This window comes from Chrysemys picta, chromosome 6 (genome assembly GCF_011386835.1).
Source record: "Chrysemys picta bellii isolate R12L10 chromosome 6, ASM1138683v2, whole genome shotgun sequence".
NCBI classification, from domain to species: Eukaryota; Metazoa; Chordata; order Testudines; family Emydidae; genus Chrysemys; species Chrysemys picta.
In genome coordinates, this window is record NC_088796.1 from 87,208,946 (window position 1) to 87,232,137 (window position 23,192).

The 23,192-nt window shown below is 43.1% G+C and overlaps 1 protein-coding gene across 3 annotated transcripts in view; it reads left to right on the forward strand.

Moving 5' to 3' along the window:
• The window catches only part of HSD17B3 (hydroxysteroid 17-beta dehydrogenase 3), a 31,484-nt gene extending 8,840 nt beyond the window's left edge, over positions 1-22,644 (forward strand). Inside the window, exons 3-11 of one of the 3 annotated variants that reach the window (XM_042854568.2) lie at positions 6,439-6,514; positions 9,503-9,610; positions 10,320-10,387; positions 14,148-14,183; positions 16,946-16,980; positions 18,233-18,314; positions 20,831-20,896; positions 21,193-21,342; positions 21,786-22,644. In XM_042854568.2, coding sequence (XP_042710502.1) covers positions 6,439-6,514; positions 9,503-9,610; positions 10,320-10,387; positions 14,148-14,183; positions 16,946-16,980; positions 18,233-18,314; positions 20,831-20,896; positions 21,193-21,342; positions 21,786-21,896 — 732 coding nt within the window. In that variant the 3' untranslated portion in view covers positions 21,897-22,644. The remainder of the gene's footprint in view (positions 1-6,438; positions 6,515-9,502; positions 9,611-10,319; positions 10,388-14,147; positions 14,184-16,945; positions 16,981-18,232; positions 18,315-20,830; positions 20,897-21,192; positions 21,343-21,785) is intronic. The other 2 variants (XM_065599402.1, XM_065599401.1) reach the window with 2 other exon arrangements.
• The last annotated feature ends 548 nt before the right edge of the window (positions 22,645-23,192 follow it).

The window sequence follows — 23,192 nt, forward strand, 5'->3', positions numbered from 1 at the left end:
GAATACGTGCAGGCAGTCAATGTCAGACTACAGAAAAGCACAATATGAATGAGAGGAGAGGTGGCGGGCTGAATTGCGGGATGAACAGAGCAAGTGGCGGGCTGAAGATGATAGGTGGCGTCAGCTTGCAGACAGAAGGCAAGAGTCAATGCTCCGGCTGCTGGAGCATCAAACAGATATGCTCCTGCGTATGGTTGAGCTGCAGGAAAGGCAGCAGGAGCAGAGACCGCCGCTACAGCCCCTGTGTAACCAACAGCCCTCTTCCCCAAGTCCCATTGCCTCCTCACCCAGACGCCCAAGAACATGGTGGGGGGGCCTCCGGCCACCCAGTCACTCCACCCCAGATGATTGCCCGAGCATCGGAAGGCTGGCCTTCAATAAGTGTTAAAGTTTTAAACTGCAGTGTGTCCTTTTCCTTCCCTCCTCCCCGACCCTTCTTGGGCTACCTTGGCAGTTATCCCCCTAGTTGTGTGAAGAATTAATAAAGAATGCATGAATGTGAAGTAACAATGACTTTATTGCCTCTGCAAGCGGTGCTCGAAGGGGGGAGGGAAGGGTGGGGTGGTTGGTTTACAGGGAAGTAGAGTGAACCAGGTGGGGGGGCGGAGGGTTCATCAAGGAGAAACAAACAGAAGTTTCACACCGTAGCCTGGCCAGTCACAAAACTGGTTTTCAAAGCTTCTCTGATGCGCACCGCGCCCTGCTGTATTCTTCTAACCGCCCTGGTGTCTGGCTGCGCGTAATCAGTGGCCAGGCGATTTGCCTCAACCTCCCACCCCGCCATAAATGTCTCCCCCTTACTCTCACAGATATTGTGGAGCGCACAGCAAGCAGCAATAACAATGGGGATATTCTTTTCGCTGAGGTCTGAGCGAGTCAGTAAGCTGCGCCAGCGCGCTTTTAAACATCCAAATGCACATTCCACCACCATTCGGCACTTGCTCAGCCTGTAGTTGAACAGGTCCTGACTACTGTCCAGGCTGCCTGTGTACGGCTTCATGAGCCATGGCATTAAGGGGTAGGCTGGGTCCCCAAGGATTACGATAGGCATTTCAACATCCCCAACGGTTATTTTCTGGTCCGGGAAGAAAGTCCCTTCCTCCAGCTTTCGAAACAGACCAGAGTGCCTGAAGACGTGAGCATCATGTACCTTTCACGTCCATCCCCCGTTGATGTTGGTGAACCGTCCCTTGTGATCCACCAGGGCTTGCAGCAGCATTGAAAAGTATCCCTTGCGGTTTATGTACTTGGTGGCTTGGTGCTCCGGTGCCCAGATAGGGATATGGGTTCCGTCTATCGCCCCACCACAGTTTGGGAATCCCATTGCACCAAAGCCATCCACTATGGCCTGCATGTTTCCCAGAGTCACTACCCTTGATATCAGCAGGTCTTTGATTGCCCTGGCAACTTGGATCACAGCAGCCCCCACAGTAGATTTGCCCACTCCAGATTGATTCCCGACTGACCGGTAGCTGTCTGGCGTTGCAAGCTTCCAAAGGGCTATCGCCACTCGCTTCTCAATTGTGAGGGCTGGTATTCTGGCGCTTCAGGGTAGGGGAAAGCGAGTCACAAAGTTCCATGAAAGTGCCCTTACGCATGTGAAAGTTTCGCAGCCACTGGGAATCGTCCCAGACCTGCAACACGATTCGGTCCCACCAGTATGTGCTTGTTTCCCGGGCCCAGAATCGGCGTTCCACAGCATGAACCTACCCCAGTAACACCATGATTTGCACATTGCTGGGGCCCGTAGCTTGTGTGAGGGCTGTGTCCATGTCAATTTCCTCATCACTCTCGTCTCTGCGCTGCAATCGCCTCATCGGCTGGTCCTGGTTTTGCTTTGGCATGTCCTGGCTCTGCATATACTCCAGGACAATGCGCGTGGTGTTCATAGTGCTCATAATTGCCGTGGTGATCCATGATCCCAGTGCTATGGCGTCTGGTCTGAAAAAAGGCGCGACTGACGACATGGCGTACAGGTACAGGGAATTAAAATCAACAAAGGTGGCTGTGCATCAGGGAGAAACACAAACAACTGTCACACAGAATGGCCCCCCCAAAGATTGAACTCAAAACCCTGGGTTTAGCAGGCCGTTGATTTCACGGAGGGAGGGGGAAGCAAATGAATACATCTATTTTTTACATCTTAAGCTGGCAACAGACGGTGCAGCATGACTGATAGCCCTCGGCATCTTCTGGGTGCTTGATACTGATACTGTACTACGATTGCTAGCCATCATCGTCGAGATGGTTCAATAGGACTGCCGACAGGACTGAGTCTCCAGGAGACAAAGCATGTCTGCCCAGGTGCCCCTGATTGAACTGGAATACGACGATGATGGATATCAATCTTAGTACACCATCTACTGCCAAAAGGCAAGGGGCTACTGCTGTGTAGCAATGCAATACCACGTCTGCCGGCACCCAGATGACATATGGTGACGGTGAGCTGAGCTGAGCGGGCTCCATGCTTGCCGTGGTATGTTGTCTGCACAGGTAACCCAGGTTAAAAGGCATGAATCGATTGTCTGCCATTGTTCTGACGGAGGGGGAGGGGCCTGACGGCATGTACCCAGAACCCCCGCGACACTGTTTTGCATCATCAGGCATTGGGATCTCAACCCAGAATTCCAATGGGCGGCGGAGACTGTGGGAACTGTGGGATAGCTACCCACAGTGCAACGCTCCGGAAGTCGACGCTAGCCTCGGTACTGTGAACGCGGTCCGCCAGCTTCATGCACTTAGAGCATTTTATGTGGGGACATAAAACCGATATCTATAAAACCGGCTTCTATAAATTCGACCTAATTTCGTAGTGTAGACATAGCCTGCATTTTTAGCGTGTCAATGCACTGGACTTTGGCAGTTTACAGGCTTTACTCTTCTGTCTTCCTGGAATGATGTCAAGGGACAGACTTCTGTGAGTATTCCTGGCTGAGCACCTCTACTTTGCTCAGCTAATATGAAGACCCATGTTTATGTAAGGCTTGTGACTCAGCATTTCTAAACACCCTGAACTTGCTGAGCTGAAGTGAAAGCACAGGTCTCTGGACGTCACTGGCTCAGCTGAACTGGGCAATTTTTGAGAACAATTTTCCTTGTTTATTAATAGCTTCATATTTTTAAACATTTAGGTTGATTTGCTTAAATCAGGGTTTCATTAGATCATTTTTGAGAGCAAGGAATTTCATATAATATAAGTTTTGGTGTTTGGGAAAACCTTTGTGTGATTTGTTAAAATTTAGCATGTTTACAATCTGGTGAAAATTAATTAGGGCTTGAGTTGCTTTGTTCCAGTAGATTCACTATTTTACAGCATTGCAGGAATCTCCCATTAAATCCTTCTGCAGACACAAATATTTTAGGTTTGTTGTAGCAGTAGCACCAGAGGAAACATTTTTAAGCAGTTTTGCAGAATCCATTTCTCCTTTTGGGGAGCTTCATTTTTGCAATCCTTCTCTCCTATCCTACTTCCTCTGGGCCACATAATTGTTGAGAGATTTGAGTCGGACAGGTCTCACAGGTTTGAACCGCGAGAAATTAAAAGAAAAAAAAATGAGTGGGGATGCCAGTCGTGCCAAAAATCCCACTGTATAGATCTTAGAGAAAAAATATATCTAATAGCTTTTACAAATCTCTAGAAATCTAGAACAACTTTTCCATAAATCATAATCCTGCAGTTTTAAGTTCTTATGATCTAGTCTGAGTATCGCCAGTTTGTGTGCGCAACTGCGGTAATAGCATGCACAAATGAGGCCCAAAATCTGTGCAGTTTTGCATGTGGCTCTAGCTATTTGAAAACTTGGCTTATTCTGTAAGCTGCAAAAATGCACTATGAGGCATAGTGTTTTGATGTGTGTGAAAGCCTTTCGTTGCACACTACAATGCCTGCCTAAGCCTTCTATTAACCTGTTTCAACATGCTTAGACATTTGTCACTGCTGGAAGTAGTAATGATGATCTTGCCTTTTAGGAATCCCAGAAGTTCGTGAGCATTTAAATCCTTTACCACTGGGAGTCAGGATTTCCTAATACAAACAGGTTTATGTTGCATAATGCTGGGAGCTGGGGCTTGCTCTCATCTGCAGTGGGAAATTATATTTTCTAGCTGCATCACAGGCCATGTCTGTATTAGGAAAATGCATTGTCTTAGGAAGTATTTTAACAAAGATGTTTTTACTAATAGAATGTTAAACATGACTTGGCCCTTAAACATGAATGATTAAAAATGAATTTTCTGAGTACAGACAAGGCCATAGTATACCAGCCCAAGTAGAGTGGTATTTTCCAACTGTCTTTTGCATTAAAAATTGGCCATCATCATGTCCCATTTCCAGCCTGCTATAGAGAAGCTAAAATGATGCCCACTCTTCCATAATGATCACTGTTTATTAGGATTTTATTAGCTGGCCATAAAACATTTATTCTTGGCTGAAATTTGGCATGCAAGGTCTTAGCAATGAAAATCATTATCATTTACTTTTTTCAACAAACTGCAATAAAAATCAGTGAAATGCATTTATTAAAACAGAAGCTCAGAAAAATAGCTCAATTTTTGCTGATGATATTTATATTACCAGCATGGATCTGAATGCTTAAAAAACCCATCTAAATGGTCCCCAAATTACAACTTGGAATGAGTGACCATGGAAACAGCGACCATGTCTCCGTTGCCTTCCGAATGGATTGGAAACAGCTTGAGTCAAGCTTAATGTGGACAAAGGGAAATTTGCCAGTACGCAGACAATTAGAGTTCTCTTCCTGAGTACTTCAAATGCAGCCCTTAAAGTGAGCTTTCAAAATGCCACAGTGTCTAAGTGTTTGCCTGTCTCTTTGTAGCACCGGACAATTATGTAAGAGTCTCCAAAAGCTCAGAACTGTGAGAATGGGCTTTGTGCTGAAAATGCAAATGGTTGTTTCCAATACATTTAGTGGACAATCTCCCCCTCATACTCTCGATGTAGCGAATTTTTAAACAAAGGTCCTTATTTCTTAACATTCTTTTCATTGTTTCAGGGAAGCTCAATGGGACAAACTGTTTCCTTCAAATAGATTTAGGGGGAAAAGCATTGCAGGGAGTCAGTTACAGAAATGAATGCCTTTTCAGTGTGTGGGCTTCATCAGCTAGTCCCTTACTCTCTAGTAAACCTGGTACTTTCAGATGAAGTTGGCCTTATCTTTGTGCACATTCATTTAACTCTGCCTCTCCCTGCTTTCATGGGCAGCTTTCTAGCTTCAACTGAACTCTTTTCTGATCATGCACCCAAGCTCTAGTGCAACTTCAACTTGTTAAAAACATACATTCTACAAGCTGGGACATATTCAACTTTCAATCTGTGCACAAAGCTCTAATTGGGAGTGGAAATGTTTATGTTCATGGTGTGAGTGTGTGTGTGTGTGTGTGTATGCACACACACACACACAGAGAAGTTAGATAAAAACATAAAATACTCTTGCTGAAAGGTTGCAACCTAACACTACTTTATTTCTTAGACTTCAGAATTATAACACACAAGACCCCAAAAATAGAGAGAGACAAAGCAGGCTGCTCCTTAAAACAGAGAGGTACAACTCACCCCACTTTACTTTAGGCTGGCTGCCTGCAAACTGATTGCTGATAGACCAAGAATTACACACAAGAAGCCATAAGAATAAGGGGAGAATATGAATATGACTATTTGTTTTGCATTATTTTCACATTATTTCACCAACTATAAACAGACATGTTAAAAACTGTTTGCATCTACAAACCTAAATTCTTGCCTACATTTTTATGGATGTGCTTTTGTGTGCACAAAAACTCTTGCTTGTTCATTTACTTCACTTTACTTAAAAAAAATCTCTCATTCAAGTTTTGGGGACATGGGAAATTCTAACCAAAGTCCAAAATATATAATCCTTTTAAAACTCATCCCAAAGTTAGGACCCTCCCACTATTCAATACAATCCATTTAGCCCCTTTTCTCATGGGGGGAAAAGCTTGGAAAAAGATGAAATATTATAGAGTGACCTGGAGGTCAACAAATTCAGGTTCTGGTGAATTAATGGGGAAGTCAGTTCTACAGCAGAAGGCCCCCTCATTGGAAATATCAGGTGGACTTGCTCTCCATCTGTCAGTTAATTAGAGTCTTTCAGGAAGGGATCAAGGGACATTGTTTTGGCCAACCTTTTGTTTGGCCATAGGTTGATGCTCAGAGTGTTTCGTTATGATGGGTCAGGATCATATAGGGTGGGGGATGTTTGTGCGGCTACTATAAGCAGTTTAACTAATGTGTTGCTTGGTTTTAATTTTGTCATGTCTCCAGATAGCACGGTGATGAATGCCTGAAAGTAAATGAAATATTAAATAAAATGCAGAGTCTTGAAAGCTAAAAAAGTCACTTAAATGTTCTCATCACCAGAATGTAATCAATTTTAATAATTGTAAACACCTCTTTTGTAGCTGGCAAAACGTGGATTAAATATTGTTATGATAAGCAGAACACTTGAAAAACTGCAGAAAGTAGCCACTGAAATTGGTAAGTGTTTAAATCTGAAGATAACTGTGACAGGCAGTGTTGTGTAATAGGGCACTGGATTCATGAGACCCAGGATTCTGTTCCCAAAGTGTTTACAAAACATTAACTCTCATACTACTCTGTGAAATAGATGAGTATCATTACCCCCCACTGACAGATAGGGATACTTTGTGAAGGCACAGAGATGAATTTTTAAACAGTCACATAAATGTGTGGTAGGGCTGGTTATTGAACCCACACCTCCTTATTCTCAATCATGTACTTTAACCCATAGAGAATACCTCCTTCTCCAGTATAGGAAGTGAGTTGAAAAGGATGACTCTTTTGACACATTCAGCCCCATGAGGTAAAGTTGTGCCATAGGAGTTCCCAGAATTGGAATTCTACATGGACAGAAATCCAGAATTAAAAAAACATTTATCTCAAGTGTTGGAATGTAGAGTAAAATTTCCGCCTATTCAGACAGGAAGGCCTTTAAAAAAAATCAAGATAAGATTTGAGAAAAAAAGAGATTGAGTTTGAGCAGACAAGTAGAGCCATTATAGCTATTAGGCTACTAATGTAATACATTTTGTGTAGTGTATGTAAAACATCGATCAAACCATAAAACTAAGGCTATGTTTACACTACAAACCATTGGGCGGCAGTGTGTAATGTATGTATAGCTAAATGTCACATAGAGTTGCCAACTTTCTAACTGCAGAAAACCGAACACCCTTGCCCTGCCTGCCCCTTCCCCGAGGCTCCACCCCCCCATTCACTACATCCCCCCCCCCATCACTTGCTCTCCCCCACCCTCGCTCACTCGCTCATTTTCACTGGGCTGGGGCAGAGGGTTGGGGTGTGGGAGGGGGTGAGGGTGAGGGCTCGGGATGAGGGGTTTGAGGTACAGGAGGGGGCTCCAGGCTGGGACAGGGGTTTGGGGGATGGGCGGGGGTATGGGCTCCGGGGGGGGGGGGTTGGGTGTGGGAGGGGGTTCTGAGCTGGGGCAGGGGTGTAGGAGGGGGTTTGGGGCATGGGCATCAGGCAGCGTTTACCTTAGGTGGCTCCCAGGTGCACGGGGCAGGGGCATGCGGAGCCCCCATGGCCGTTCCTGAGCCAGAGGGACATGCCGGTTGCTTCCCGGGAGCTGCGCGGAGCCCGGCAGGGAGCCAGACAGCCCTGCTGTGGCCAATGGGATTTTTAGTGGCCCAGTCAGCAGTGCTGACCGGAGATGCCAGGGTCCCTTTTCAACCAGGTGTGCACACTATGGTTTGCAGCTACGTCTCTGTGTGTGAAAGGCTCTGGAAGAGAGGAGGCAGCAGAGAAAAGCTTCATCAGCTCCATGCCACCAGAGGCTTTCACAGTAGTGAGGAAAGGTGCTGCTGCTGGAGTCTTTCCCTGTAAATTTAGGGCTAGATACTGCAATTAGCTCAGGCTCCTCTGTGCTACTCAAGTGTGGGGGCTCAGCTGGCATAAACCTGACGGAGCTGGCTCCTGCATCTGCCATTTTCACCCCACAGCATAGGGGAGGGTGGGGGTGGGGGAGCAGGGAGGAAATGGGTTGGAGCTCTGCTCCACTCCAGAACACTGATTCTCTAAGTCATGCCAGGGCTGGCACAGACTGGCCCACAGAATCATGGGGCCATAATTGGCTTCCTGACAGCCTCCCTGCTATCCTGCCCCAAGCAGAGCTCAGATGTACAGAAGAAGTAAGCTCTTGCCAAATCTGAAGATATGCCGATAACTGAAGTGGAGTTAGAAGCTTGCCATTTCTGGGGAAATTAGGGTCTCCCTTCTCCCCCCACCAAAAGGCCAAGCTCTGGTGACACTAGCTGGTGACATAAAAGAAACACATAGGAAAGTTAGATACAAAGTCCAATTCTGTATAGCTATAGAATCAGTTTCCATTTCACTGAGGGGAGCTCCTAGACTTTCTGGAGTCTATGTGCACCTGAAATGGTCTCTGCATTTCCATTGTTGACAAATGTGTGTGTTCAGATCACTGTTCAAGAAAGGGAGGAGGAGAAAGCCTTTCAACTGGTCCTAGATTCACTTAGCAAATCTTTCAACAAACCTGGTCGGAGGTTCAAGATGATTATGAAACCTGAAAGCAGGTTTAGTAGTAAATATTTCTCATGTGAGCCCCCTTGTTAGCAGAGTTATAATTTGAGCTCTCTAACAGAGAATTTCAGCTTTCATTTTTGAAGTCAGTCAGTCAGTCAACTTCTCTTCTATGTGAAGACAGCGTTGAAAATGTAAACGGGATATAAACCAAACAACCCAGAGACAGGATTTTGCAGCTGGATTCCACTTCTGCAGCAGGAGGGGTAGGTGTGGGGGAGGAGGAGAGATTATAGATTCTCCCATTTCCCTTTTATGTAAAATGAGTCAAAGTTGAGGTGTATCCCAAAGAGTTGCCTCAATAATTCTTCCCCAAATGCTTAGGCTGGCCCATCTTACAATGGTGTGATTATGAATAACACAAATAGGCTATATTTCAGAGGGAGGCTGCAAAATATTGTTTCACAACCTGCCCCCAAAATGCAAAGTCCAATTCTGCTTGTTAAAATGTTCATCTTACAAAGAAGCAAACTTTTAAAATAATTATATAAAATAGAGTTTACATCAAAGATCTGTCAGCATGTTCATTTTCAATAAATTGCAACACTTCTCTTATAAACATTAAAATTGGGGAAAATGTTAGAAGTTTTGTATTATTTATATTATTTCTAGTAAGAGGGCTAAATTTTGTCTTGATATTTGGGCAGAGCGCCCACAGATTTCAGGGCAGAAATTGACTGTACATTTTCCTTAAAAAATGTGTTACGAAAAGTGCCTTTTGCTTATATTTTGATTACTCTTAAAAAGCAAGGGAGTTGAAACAGCTGCATGTAGTACAGAGTGCAACACAAAAGGGTGAACCAAGTTCTTTGGCTCATTCCTCTTGATTACAATTCTCTCTCTCTCTCTCTATTTATATATAAAGACACTTTGTGTTAATTACAGAACAGGCCACAGGTAGAAATGTGAAGATCATACAAGCTGACTTTACAAAAGATTACATATATGAGAATATTGAAGAATGTCTTCAAGGCTTAGAAATTGGCATTTTGGGTAAGTTAATTAGACCCATTAATTGAAGAGTATTTTGATAATACATTATATAAATATAAATGCATTTAAGTAATTGCAGCTTACTATGCAACTACAAATTGGCATCACTTGTTTTAGAACACGGTGTATATGACACTAACTAACAAGCTGGTTTTAACATGCAGATGTTATTAAAACCAAGTGTGCACTTGCTTAATACACTGTTTTTAGTTTTTTATTATACAGGTTGTAGAGGTGAATCAAAGCACTCTATGGGTTCCCTATTTCTCTAATAGGGTACAGTAATTTCTTTACCATCTAAGCCAATCTATCACCTGCTGAGTAGTATCCATTTTATGTGGTGACTCTCCCTGTTTAGTCTCAATGAATTCATTTTCAGTATTTCTTTTACAGCTGTGTGGAATTCTTGCATTGAACCTGAAAACCACTATAAATGAACTTTTGGTTAAAGCTAACTGGAGTGATATGAATAGGAACAAAGTATTTTTTAAGTTTAATTAATAAAAAAAAATCCAGTAATAGCCTGCTTTGGTTCTACTGAGGTCAATATCGATGGCTTTGGTTTCAGTGGGAACAAGATGGGTCACTAACAGCATTTCTCTTCACATACAGTTTAAAAACTTCTTAAGAAGAAACCTTTTGTTTAACCAGTTAAACTATGCACTTCATCCAAATATAGTTCTTGTTGTTCGGTTTCTTTCCCGATTAGTTAACAATGTTGGAATGCTTCATAATCCTCTTCCATGCCGTTTCCTTAATGGAGCAGACACAGACGAGGTAGGATTATATTGTAGTACTGTTGTTTTTTCTTGCAATGTAACAATTAGGGCCAGAGGTTCCATTTACTAAGGGACAGATCCTGCGTCCATTAAGCAGGGCTGGTCTTACCATGAGGCGAACTGAGGTGGCTGTCTCAGGTGCCAGACTGGGGGGCACTAGGACCCAGAGTGTAGAAAATTGTGTCTGCTGCTGGTGCATAGGTATTCTCTCTGCTCTAGATGCACAGAGATGGTGGAGTGCTGTGCTGGAGGAAGGAGGGCACAAGAGACATAACAGGCAGGCAAGAGAAAAGGTGAGAGGGAATAACAGAAAGCAGCAGGAGCTGCAGGGAGAGAGAGGAGGAGGAGCCTCTTTTGTACCTCTCTAGCATCCCCAGGAGGCTGGACTGATTAACACCAGCTTCTCAGAGAGCTTCCTGTTTCCTACTGCTTCCCTGAACCCACTTGAGGAGAACAGGCAGTCAACTGAAGTAGTAGGAGCCAGTTAGGCCCTTAAGATGCTGATATCTTCCCTCATTCAGGCCCTGCTATGAGCCTGCTTATTTGTCCCCTTCAATTGAGTGTGGAGAGCCACTATAGCTGGCACAGAACAGCTGTCATGAGTGAAAAAAGAAAACGCCCCTCTGGGGCAGCATTCAGAAAAAGAAAGAAAGCAAAGGAAGCTTTTCTATCTAAGCAGAAAGGAGCTCTCCTGAGATACATAGACACAAATGTTCACGGTGAGCCTTCCGGCCCAGTGAGGATGTGAGTAGTGAGGAGATGCCTGATCTTCCAGTTAGTCAGAGTGCAGGTGACCTGGCAGCTACTGCAGCATCCATATTTCCATCTCAAATGGATGTAACCATGCACATTCCTGAAGAAAAGTGTAGCTCAGAGAAGAGTGTGGTGGAGGTGAAAGAAACCGCTGCTGCTGAGTTTAGTTCCTTAAGTCTACATGATCGAGGACTGTGGATCCACTTGAGCAGTAGCCTGAGGGACTTCCTTGTACTGCATGGGTCACAGCAAGTGAAAAACTTAATGTTCCCCAAAGACAATGAAAATAGAAGTTTCCATCCAACACATTACTGGCGTGAAATCCCCAATGGTGACAAAGTGGAGAGGCCATGGCTTATGTATGCAAAAACCCAGAATGTTGCATATTGTTTTTGTTGCAAACTCTTCCAGTCTAATGTTCCAGCCACATTGGGTTCTACAGGAACAAAGGACTGGAAAAATCTGGCTAGAAATCTGGCATGCCATGAGAAGGCAGCAAATCACCAGAGAGCATTCCATAGGTGGAAAGAGCTTGAGATGAGACTAAGGTTAAAGGCCACCATAGATGATCAGCATCAAGAGAAGATTGCCTCAGAGTCTCTTTACTGGCAAAATGTTCTGAAAAGGCTCATTGCCATTGTGAGAATGCTTGCTACCCAAAACCTAGCACTGTGTGGCACTTCAGATCAGCTGTATGTGCCAAACAATGGAAACTTCCTTAAAATTGTGGAGCTGATGGCTGACTTTGATGCTGTACTCCAGGAGCATCTAAGAAGAGTCACCACCCAAGAAATGTATACACACCACTCCCTTGGAAAAACAATTCAAAATGAGATCATACAGTTACTGGCAACAAAAGTCAAACAGAAGATTGTGGCATATCTGAAGTCAGCAAGATATTACTCTGTTATTCTGGACTGCACACCTGACATAAGCCATACGGAACAAATGACTTTAATGGTGTGTTTTGTAACAACAACAGAACCTAGTGAAAACGTCCCTGCAATGGTGACTGTCAGAGAGCATTTTCTAGAATTTGACATTGATGATACTACAGGAGCTGGTATGAGAAATGTGCTTTTTAAGAAGCTGGAAGATGCAGGAATTGCGATAGCCAACATGAGAGGTCAGGGCTACGATAATGGTGCCAACACGAGAGGAAAGAACAGAGGAGTGTAGACACGGATCCGTGAGTTAAACCCTCAAGCTTTTTTTTGGCCCATGCAGTTCTCAGTCATTGAACTTCGTGGTCAGTGATGCAGCATCAGCTTCTAGTGAGGCTGCTGAATTTTTTAATGTAATTCAAAGCATCTATGTATTTTTCTCTGCATCAACTCATCGATGACAAATTTTGAAGCAGCATCAGGGAATGTCCTCTCTGACACCGAAACACTGAGTGCTACGTGATGGGAAAGTCGAGTGGAGGTGATAAAGCCTATCAAACACCAAATTAGGAAGATAGATGATGCCATAGTTGCCATTATGGAGGATAATGCTATGACAGGAACTGTTCATGGGAGAACAGTGGCAGAGGGAAATGGAATCACCAGAAACATACATGACTTCAAATTTCTGTGTGGCTTAGTGTTGTGGCATGACATATGTTTGAAATAAATGTTTGTAAGCAAGAGACTCCAAGGTGTTGATCTTGATATATCTGGAGCAATGGAACAACTGGACAAAGCAAAGTCATACCTACAGTCTTACCGGTCAGATGAGGGATTTCAAAATGTTCTGAAGAGTGCACAGAAGTTGGCAGAGGAACTTCACACTGAAGCTATTTTCCCACCCATTCAAGAATACAAGAGTCACCGAAGAAGAAGACATTTTGATTACGAGGCACGGGATAATCCCATAAGAGACCCCAAAAACAATTCAAAGTTGAATTCTTTAATGAGGTGCTGGATTGTGCAATACAGTCAGTTGAAGAACGTTTCATGCAGCTCAAGGAACACAGCAGTATATTTGGGATATTGTATGATATTCCAAAACGCCTCACTATCCCTGAAGAAGACCTACACCAGCAATGCAGGGCACGAGAGACAGTGTTGACACATGATGACATGCGCGATATTGATGTGACTGATTTAGGTGATGAACTGAAAGCCCTTTCAAGATACATTTCAGCAGGATCAACTTCAAAGGTTGTTCTGGAATAAATGTGCACAAATAAGATGACCACCCGCTTTCCAAATGCTTTTGTTGCTCTGCGCATACTTCTAACACTTTCTGTAACAGTTGCCAGTGGAGAATGCAGCTTCTCCAAGCTGAAGTTAATAAAAACACATCTACGCTCCACAACGACACAGGAGAGGCTGGTCGGCCTTGCAACCATCTCAATAGAGCATGAGCTGGCCCAGACTGTGGACCTTCAGGAAGCAGTTCAAATCTTTGCAACCAAGAAGGCACAGAAAGCACCACTTTGATTATTCAAACAGATAAAAATGCCAGCGTTTACTATGAAGACAAGAAAAGTTACATTTGCTGTTCAGGCGTTTGAAAGTTAAGTGTTACTTAAAATTTTTGAACAAGGTATTTTAAGTTGTTAGTTCTCCTTTATTGGGGTAGGTAGAAGAGCAGGACCATGAGAGGAGTAGAACAGGAAGAAGGCAGATTTGAGACCTTTCAAAGTTTTGGCCCAAGCGAGGGGGCATGGGGGCGTCATTTGAGCTCCCCGCCTCAGTTGCCAAAATGTTGTGGGCCAGCCCTGCCATTGAGGTTGGTGAAAGTTGCACTGTTGAATTCAGTGGGAGGAGAATTGGGCCCTAAATAAACATACTTACAAATGAACATGCAATGACAAATTGGATAATTGTGCAGGAAAATAGTTATTTGCATGGACAGTCTTGGTAAATATGCATGCATTTTTGCAGCCTCCTTTTGAATTATTTTTACCCTGGATGTTTTGTTAGAAGTCTTTGCAAACTGAACCCTCATGTTATAAATGCCAGCTAAGTGACTTCTCAAAATGTGTCTACATTTGCATTGTTTCTTGTTTCCAACAGAACCTCATCAGCTGCAACATTATCTCTGTTACCAAGGTATGTACCATACACATTCAGTGTACAAAGAAATAAATGTATTTATACCAGAGAAAGATATTGTTTCAAACAGTGACAATGAGTTTTCTTATGTCCTTGCATTTTGGCTGGCTTCAATCTTAGCTGCTCATCCTGAGTCATATCAGAAGCATTATTTTAGGAGTCTAATTAGGATGACTAGACAGCAAGTATGAAAAATTGGGACAGAGTGTGGGGGGTAATAGGTGTCAATATAAGAAAAAGACCTGAATATCGGGACTGTCCCTATAAAATCAGGACATCTGGTCACCCTAAGTCTAATTAACATGCTAGGTTCTGATACGTGTGAAACATTTTGATTAGAACTGGTCAGAAAGTTCTCAACAAAATATTTTTGGTTGTCTAAATAGGCTGTTTTAGCAAAGCCAAAACATTTTGCAAAAATGTAACAATTTTGACAAAACCTTTGACAGGAAAGCTTCTTGTCCACACTGGCCTGAGAGAGAGAGATTGAAAACCTGACCTTTTTGCTTCTAAAATGGATGTGATGCAATTCCACCTTGTGAAAACATTCATTGCAGATTGACCAAACCTTCTGAAGACAGATTTCAAAACCTCATAAGTTGTTTCAAAACAAAACAGTTCTCTGGCCAGCTCTAATTTTGATTAGCGCCTTCCCTTTCAAGCACAGTTAGTATTTCACCACCTCCCCAGCTCTGATTAAGGTTTGTTGCTCTACTGTTTGGGGCAACATGTTAACCTGAGCTACAACTAAATGCTTCATAGTTCATCTCAACCTTAGCTAATATCTTTATAAACATGACATGAGAGGCCTTTATTGACAGACTCTCCTCTTTAATTGTTGAGTTTCCTCCCCATATCTAACATACCTACCTTCCCCCAATTTGACCTGTTTGATCACACCACATACTTTCTCAAAGGCTCTGCTCTGAGAATTGCTTTGACTGCTTACCAAAGAATCTCTCTTCTTTAAAGGTGTCTGGATTTTAAAGGAGAGCACGCATCCCAAAACAATTCTTGGAGGGGGGGGGGGAGAGGGGGAGGAGGGCAGCTAAAAGGCTAAATTCAAGTGTGTAGAAGTTGGACAAGCCAAAATAAGCAGTTTTAGCTAGTTAGGCAAATGATTTATTCTTCAAGGTTTGAAGTATAAATCCTTTCATATTGTTCAACTAAAATAAACTATTTATTTCTGCCATTTCTTTCTATAAAACTTCCACAAAATCTGCCTATTCCTTTCTACCCCTCCACCACAATAATTCCCTTTCCAGGCCTGGATGATGCCTTCCCCTGATTACTGCAACCTCCACCTCTTTGGCGTCTCTCAAAGCCACTTGCCCCCTTCAGTCTATTCCAAATGGTGGTACAAGAATTAACCATGTCTCGGACAAGATCCATCCTCTCTTCAAATGTTTCTGCTGGTTTCTCGATTTTTGTCCTGACCATATGTAAGCTCTTGACCTCCTGCAAGCTCTAAACATTCTGGGGTGAAATCCTGGCTCCAGTGAATTTAATGGGATTTTTGCCATTGTATTTGATAGGGGCAGGATGTCCCCTGTGGCATCTGCTTTCATTGATACTGTAGTCTCTCTCTTCTGCCCTCCTTGTTCCAGTGAAACTTCATGGCAAATTTCCATATTGATGTCTTCCAGCCACTCATCTCTCAACCTTTTCCCACTTTGCACGCTATGATTGGCACCTTCTCCCTTTACCCACTTGGACATGAGATGCCTCCATCCTTTCTTCCATAAATTCCAATTTGAAAATGAGGCTTAACCCCCTGCATGCACATTCTCACCCCCTGCATGCTACTGGCCTGGGACTAAGCACCAGTATGTTTATCTGCACTAGTTTACACTGCTACCCTTTCCTTTCTTTGTAAGTTGTCTATCAAGGCTCTTCTCCTTAAAAGCTAAGCACACGTATAAGTCTTTGAACACCCGAGGAGTCCCATTGAGTTCAAAGGGACTCAAATCCACGCTTAATGTTAAGCATGTGCATATGTGCTTCACTAAATAGGGATGGACTGAAAAAAAAAAAGCCGCGATCGCAACCGGCGGCGGCAATTGGAAAAAAAAATAAATAAAAAGCCGCGATCGGCGGCGGCAGTTCAGCGGCAGGTCCTTCGCTCCTAGAGGGAGTGAGGGACCTGCCGCCCCCAAATTGCCCCTGGTGCCGCCCCTCTCTCTTGGCCGCCCCAAGCACCTGCTTGTTAAGCTGGTGCCTGGGGCCGGCCCTGGTTAGAGTGAGAGAGGTGGGTGACTGAATAATTAAGATCCAACCCCAACCTTTGAAATTCAAAATGAACCTAAAGCTTTTACGCTGCGGCTTGAAAAAGTTGGGAAAACGTTGTGTTTTTGCACTTTCTGATCCTAGTTGGGACCAGAAGTGGAAATGCTGAAATACCAAGAAACAGATTGAGATATTTAATCCAATATTGCAGGCTCATGAAATTCAGATAGTTTGGAAAAGATTTGCATAAGCCGGAGAACGTTGCATGTCAAACTGACCCTTGGAAACTTTGGACAACGGTTCAACGCAATGTGTTCTAATATGTGCCAGTAACATTTCTAGTCTTTCCCCAACATTTCAACGTATATTTTTTAACCTAGCTGCTCTGGCTCAGACCCCCTGTGCTTTCAGAACTTAATGTGTTAGCACATTTTCTCTGTTTAACAAACCCCAAACCATACAAAACAAAAACAAAAAGAGACACAAAGCACAGGGAGAGGGAATGTAACTCATAGCCCTTTTATTTCTTGTAGATGACACGGATAATTTTGAAACAAATGGAGCCAAGGTAAAACTCCATTTTTTCCCTTTAGCTTTCTGTGGGTTCTAATTCTAGCAAATATTTGCTAGCTCCAATTAGTTCTGCAATAACTACTCAAGTTCCTGGTGGGTCGATGCTCAGTATAGTTTATTTCTCCTGCTGCTGTGTGAACAAATGGTAGAAACTGTAACAAAAAAAGTAAAATATAGGGCAGATCAGAAGATGTAATAGACTGGGTTAAGTTTACAAAAAAAATATGCTTGTATAACATATGTAAACCTGCCTATTATGAGACTAAGTAGGCATGCAAATGCCTTTGCACACATTAGTATTTTCTAAAGGTAGCTGTAGAGTTTGGAATAATAGTATTTAAGTGTTAAAGATAAGTTACAATAACTTGATTTACTAAGAGCAATTAATTCAGCTCCATGAGTAAAAGGTTCCTTTTCTTATCTGTTTCAAGGGAACATGTTTAAGACATAATTTTGATAACTAAATTTCCATCTGTAAGAATTTTAAAAGGGTGAGGAGAAAATTTTTATTTTAGGATACAGTAAACTTTTGTTTCAGCAACAATCAAGACAAACTTTTACCTTTTACTAGTTTTCCCTTTGGTTATTATGAAAATAGCTGAGAGATGCTTTTTACTACATATAGGGAAAATTAAGGCCCAAATGAAGGAAGTGGGAAGAGGAATGGTTTAGTTAAGGAGAGTTATAAGCATAAATTCTTTTCTCTGAATTTTTCAAATATCTGACAATATTCATGTTCAGATGTACAACACCAGGAACAAGTATCAGAGGGGTAGCCGTGTTAGTCTGAATCTGTAAAAAGCAACAGAGGGTCCTGTGGCACCTTTGAGACTAACAGAAGTATTGGGAGCATAAGCTTTCGTGGGTAAGAACCTCACTTCTTCAGATGCAAGTTGCATCTGAAGAAGTGAGGTTCTTACCCACGAAAGCTTATGCTCCCAATACTTCTGTTAGTCTCAAAGGTGCCACAGGACCCTCTGTTGCTTTTCACCAGGAACAAAATTCCCCATGGTTCCAGTTGCACTATTCGCTTAAGTTGCACTTCTAAAATTTTCTGTCTGTGTATTTGCTGGTACCTAATTAAGCTCTAAAGACTCTCGTTGAGAATGTAGCCTATTCTGTTTGTATAATAGAAGAGTTCTGCCTTCTAGAGAAAAAGACTGCAGTTTGAATCTTATGCAGGACCCAGATCCTACTGTAATATAGCAAAAGGCAAATTTAATGTAACAATTTAATTTGAATTTCAGACAAAAAGGACTTATTCTGAACCTTTCTTCTGGTTTGGGCACCTTCCCTTGTCCATTATATACTATATATTCGGCTTCTAAAGTAAGTCTTTTTTATTGCTTTGTAAATCAGTGTTGCTGAAATGTTCACCCAAAACACACTAGCTCTGACTTATAATGTTGATATTTTCAGATACAATTAAATAACACAATATTCACAGTATCCCTCCAAACTAAGGCAGAGAATAGAGCAATGGTGAACTTCTGTAGGCACAGGCTAACTGGTTTACTCAAGACTGAAGATGCACAAGACGTGACAGATTCTGCTTGCAGAGTGGAGGGTAAAATTTTGTGTAGTGGAAGGATGGAGATGGGAGACACGTGGGGGGCGGGCGGGGTCAGCTCCCCAGCTGCCCTCACTCCGCCACTCCACGATCAGCAGGCAGGGGTTGCCTTGCCTGTTTTTCATTTGGAGGCTTCACTTTGAGTTAAAACTCCCAACATTTTAACTTCATACTGATAGGATTCACTTTGATGATTTCCATTCAAAACCATAAAACACTGAGGCCTCAGCTCTTGTTTGGTTGACATTCCACCCCAGCTCTCTCAAAACACAGACAAAACTCACACAAATCTAGCCCAAGTTTCAGCTACATTGAAACATGAGTTTTTAGGTGGGGTTTTTTGGTTGCCTAAGTTTCTCATGGCTCTACTCAAAAGTGAAATCAAATATTTTTAGATTGAAAAAACTTGGTCAGCATTATCTAAAAATTTCTGATGACCCACTCGCATGTCTCTTTTTAGGTACATATTATGGAAACATGCCATATATCTGAGAACCTCACGCTCTATTATATTTATACTCATAAGACCCTTGTAAGATAGCATTTCTCTATTATCCCCATTTTATAGATGAGAAACTGAGGCACGGAGAAGCTGTGATGTGCCCAGTGTCACACGGATGTCTGTGGTGGAGCAGGGACTTGGACCCAGATCTAGTCCTAGGCTAGTATCCTAAAAACCAAACCATCCGTCTTCTCTTCTTGCACTTTGCATAGTCATTGATCTGTGCAAAGTGGGTGTAAAACTTTACCATTGATGTAAATGAGTGGAGAATTCTGACCTGATAGTATTTTACACCCAGTTTTTGCTCAGTTTATACAGGAGTAAATACTATACAAGGCGCAAGGCAGATAATCAGGCCCCGAATTTCCAGACTAGAGATGGTCCCAGCAGGAACAATATTGAACTATGGGTACATTAGGATCTAGCTCCACCTGTGGATCCGAATTTTGCAATATGGGTCCATGAACATCAGAAATTTGGATCTCAATCCAGAGCCACACTTCTACTCTTCCCCCTTGCGAAGGGTTGCCAACTTTCTAATGGCACAAAACCAAACACCCCTGCCACGCCGCTTCTCTGAGGTCCCACCCCTGCTCACTCCATCCCCCCTCCCTCCATTGCTTGCTCTCCCCCACCTTCACTCACTTTCACTGGGCTGGGCTGGGGGTTGGGATGGGGTGTTGGGTTCAGGAGGGGGTGTGGGCTCCTGGAGGGAGTTTGGGTGCGAGAGGGGGCTCACGGCTGAGGTGGGGCTGGGGATGAGGGGTTTGGGGTACAAGAGGGGGTTCCAAGCTCAGGCAGGAGGTTGGGATGCGGGAAGGTTTTTTCAAAGTGTGGACTCTGGCTGGGCGGTGCTTATCTCAGGCGGCTTCTGGAGATGGCTGGCATATCTGGCTCCTAGGCAGAGGGGCCAGGGGGCTCTGCGCGCTGCCTGTGCCTGCAGGCATCACTCCCGCGACTCCCATTGGCTGCAGTTTCTGGCCAAAGGGAGCTGCAGAGCCGGTACTAGGGGCAGGGGCAGCATGCGAAGCCACCCTGGCTGCCCCTGTGCCTAGGAACCAGACATGCTGGCTGCTTCTGGGAGCCGTGCAGAGCCAGGTCAGGCAGCCTGTCTTAGCCACGCTGCACTGCCGACCAGACTTTTAGTGGTCAGGCATTCCAGTCAAAAACCAGATGCCTGGCAACCCTACCCTTATATCAGGAAATGCAACTGCAGGTTACCCACCCCACCTGCCCAGCTCCTCCCCCCAGCTGGACTTATCTGCAAGTAGGCCCTAGCACACCCTAGGTTTCCTCCAGGTGTAGCCTATAGGCCTAATTTCCCCCTGCAGGCCTGGTGTGGGGTGGATGTCTCAGCACATGTGTCAAAAGAAGAATGTGTTATATTCCAACAGTGGTACAACTGCACCTGTGCTAGCAGCTAGTGTAGACACAGCTCAGACTTTTTTTACCACCGTGTCCTCAAAACTGCATTTTCATAACCTGGGATACTTTTGAGTCCCTTGTTACACTAGTGCTTTTTTCATGTCTGACTTGTGCTGGAATGTGGGCACAACTTTTTCTGTGTAGAAGAGTCCTGTGGGATCAGACTCAGGCCCTCCTTTTCTAAATGTGGATGCACTAAGTAACTCATTGCTAGGTTTTGCACACATATTTGGGCCTTAGCCAGGATGATATTTGGGTCATTTTGGTAAGGGGTATGTGTGCATGCATGTGTGCACACAAGTAATTTCAGTTCCTTATGACTAAGTTTATTCAATTTTGTAATTCTAGGCTTTTGTATGCACATTTTCCAAAGCACTTCAAGCAGAATATAAGGCAAAGGGAATTATCATACAGGTGATATAGTATCTTTGTTATTTGCCTTCATTTTCATGAATATTTGAAGTCCCAATCCCATGGGATTGGGAGAGCCCAATCCCATGAAGTGCTGGACATCCGTGTGGAAGCGTTGGGTGTCCCAGTGTCCCTGCTAAAATTTCCTCCTCACTGGTGTGAAACAAAAGCTTCCTCTCCTCATTTCAGACCAGAGGTGGCTGCCCTTTCACTGATGCTCCATGTACCTTCTATAATGTGTTAAGGACCCTTCTAAATGAAAGGCACTAATTATTGTCAATAACGATCTTTTATTTCAGGTGGTGGCTCCTTATGCTGTTTCTACTCCAATGACAATGTATCAAAAACCCAATCTCATAACAAAGACTGCAGAGGAGTTTGTTAGAGAGTCACTGATTTATGTTACTGTTGGAGAGGAGACATTTGGTTGTTTAGCCCATGAGATCTTGGTAATTAAATTTAATAATTATTACAGGGCTCCCTGGGACTGATTCAAAGCCCATTGAAGTCAACTGGAGTCTTCCCTTTGATTTCCTGGGGTTTTGGATCAGGCCCCAAATGAAAAATTCTGTACAGGCTTAATGCTGATTGTGAATTGTTGATGCTTATATATGTCACCAATTAACCATAGTGGGAGTTAGGTACAAGCTAGAATAGGTACTTACATATGGCAGCTGTTAATGAAGGGAATTTAGTACAAGCACTGAGATGAGTAGATTCGATCAGTTGGAAACTGAAAAAAAATCCCCCCCACCCCAAAATATTGACTGTAGCAGTATCACAAAAATTTTCAATGCTAATTATTATAATCTACATGAACACTGATTTGATTTCTTTCTAGCTGCCTGTAATGACTTTTTTTTGGTTTTGCTTTTGTTTCACTGTTTGGAAGGCGTGCATCCTGCAGCTCATTCCGTTGTGGGTATTCCACAGTGACAGATTTCAAGAGGTGTTCCTGAACACATTTCCGACCTACCTGAAAAGGAACTGGAAGAGCCCCTAACAAAATCAACTTTTTAGACCATGTGAAATTGTGAATCCTAGCTTCATACACTAGAATTCTGGAGGCTAAAGTCAGCTCTGGATGAATTTGGCCCAGCATGCTTACTGAAGAAGTTTGCTAAGGGCCTGGTCCAAAGGCCATTGAAGTCAATGTTTTTCCAAAGACTTCAATGGGCTTTGGATCAGTTACAGAGGGATGGGATGCTACGGCTGCTTTTGCTTCTTTAAACTGAGCTTGTAGATGGTGCAGCTGTTTGATGTTTACAAATAAAACAATTTGCATTATTTCCAAACAGTTTTGTTTGCTTTGATGCTTTTAGGAAGACTCACATGATCTGTAAAGGGGCTTTGGATTTTTGTGGGAGGACACACAGATTATACTGGAGGAGGAGGAGATAGTGGGAAGAGATTTTAGAGGATGGAGGGAATCTGTGCATAGGGGCTTTGGAAGTTTGCAGGAACAGTGTGTATTAGTGGAAAGGGCTTTGGAGTCCTCCAAAGCATTTTATTTGAATCCCTTTCACAGACAGGATACTGGACTAGGTGGACCTCCAGTCTGGTGATTTCTAATCCTGTGTTTGTAGGAAGATGAAAGCTTACGGTGAAGACTTTGAATCTAGATTGTGTAATGTTTTCCAAATATCTTTCAGAACTTCTCTTTATTTTGTGTAGAATTTGGAAGTGAGAGTTTTTACAACGTTGTTTTGTTTGTGCATTCCAAAAAGCTATTCAATAAAGAAACATTCCAATATCAGAAGTCTTATTTAAACCAGCAGGAGTGAATATATATTTGCATTTGTTGGCCAAATATGATCTAAGGATGTTCCTGTAGTGTAAGTAAGATAGAGGTAAAGCTGTGCACCCACTTAATTCAACCACTAAATAGATCCTAATGATTCCTGCAGTTCCTTTAAGATGCCATGTGACAAAAAGCTATATAGTGACATATGCCAGATACTGCCACCCCACAGACATAGTACAGCATAGCAGCTCCTTTACATAAAATACAATGTTAAAATCTCATTGTAAGTCTGACTTACATCAGAAGGATGAGACAGGAAAGATCCTAACTCTCTGCATATGTCAGCACAGAAACCAGTTGTTCACTGTTCTGAATCTTCATTCAAAGGCACAGCAGGGAACACTACAAAGCATACTACATGTTATGGTGTTTGTGTGCACGCACTTGTACATACGTGTTTAGAAATAGTTGATTCTGACATTTACATACTAATATTTATATGTATTTTCAACCCCTCTCACACTGATCATCATCATTAAAATAATTACTTCACCC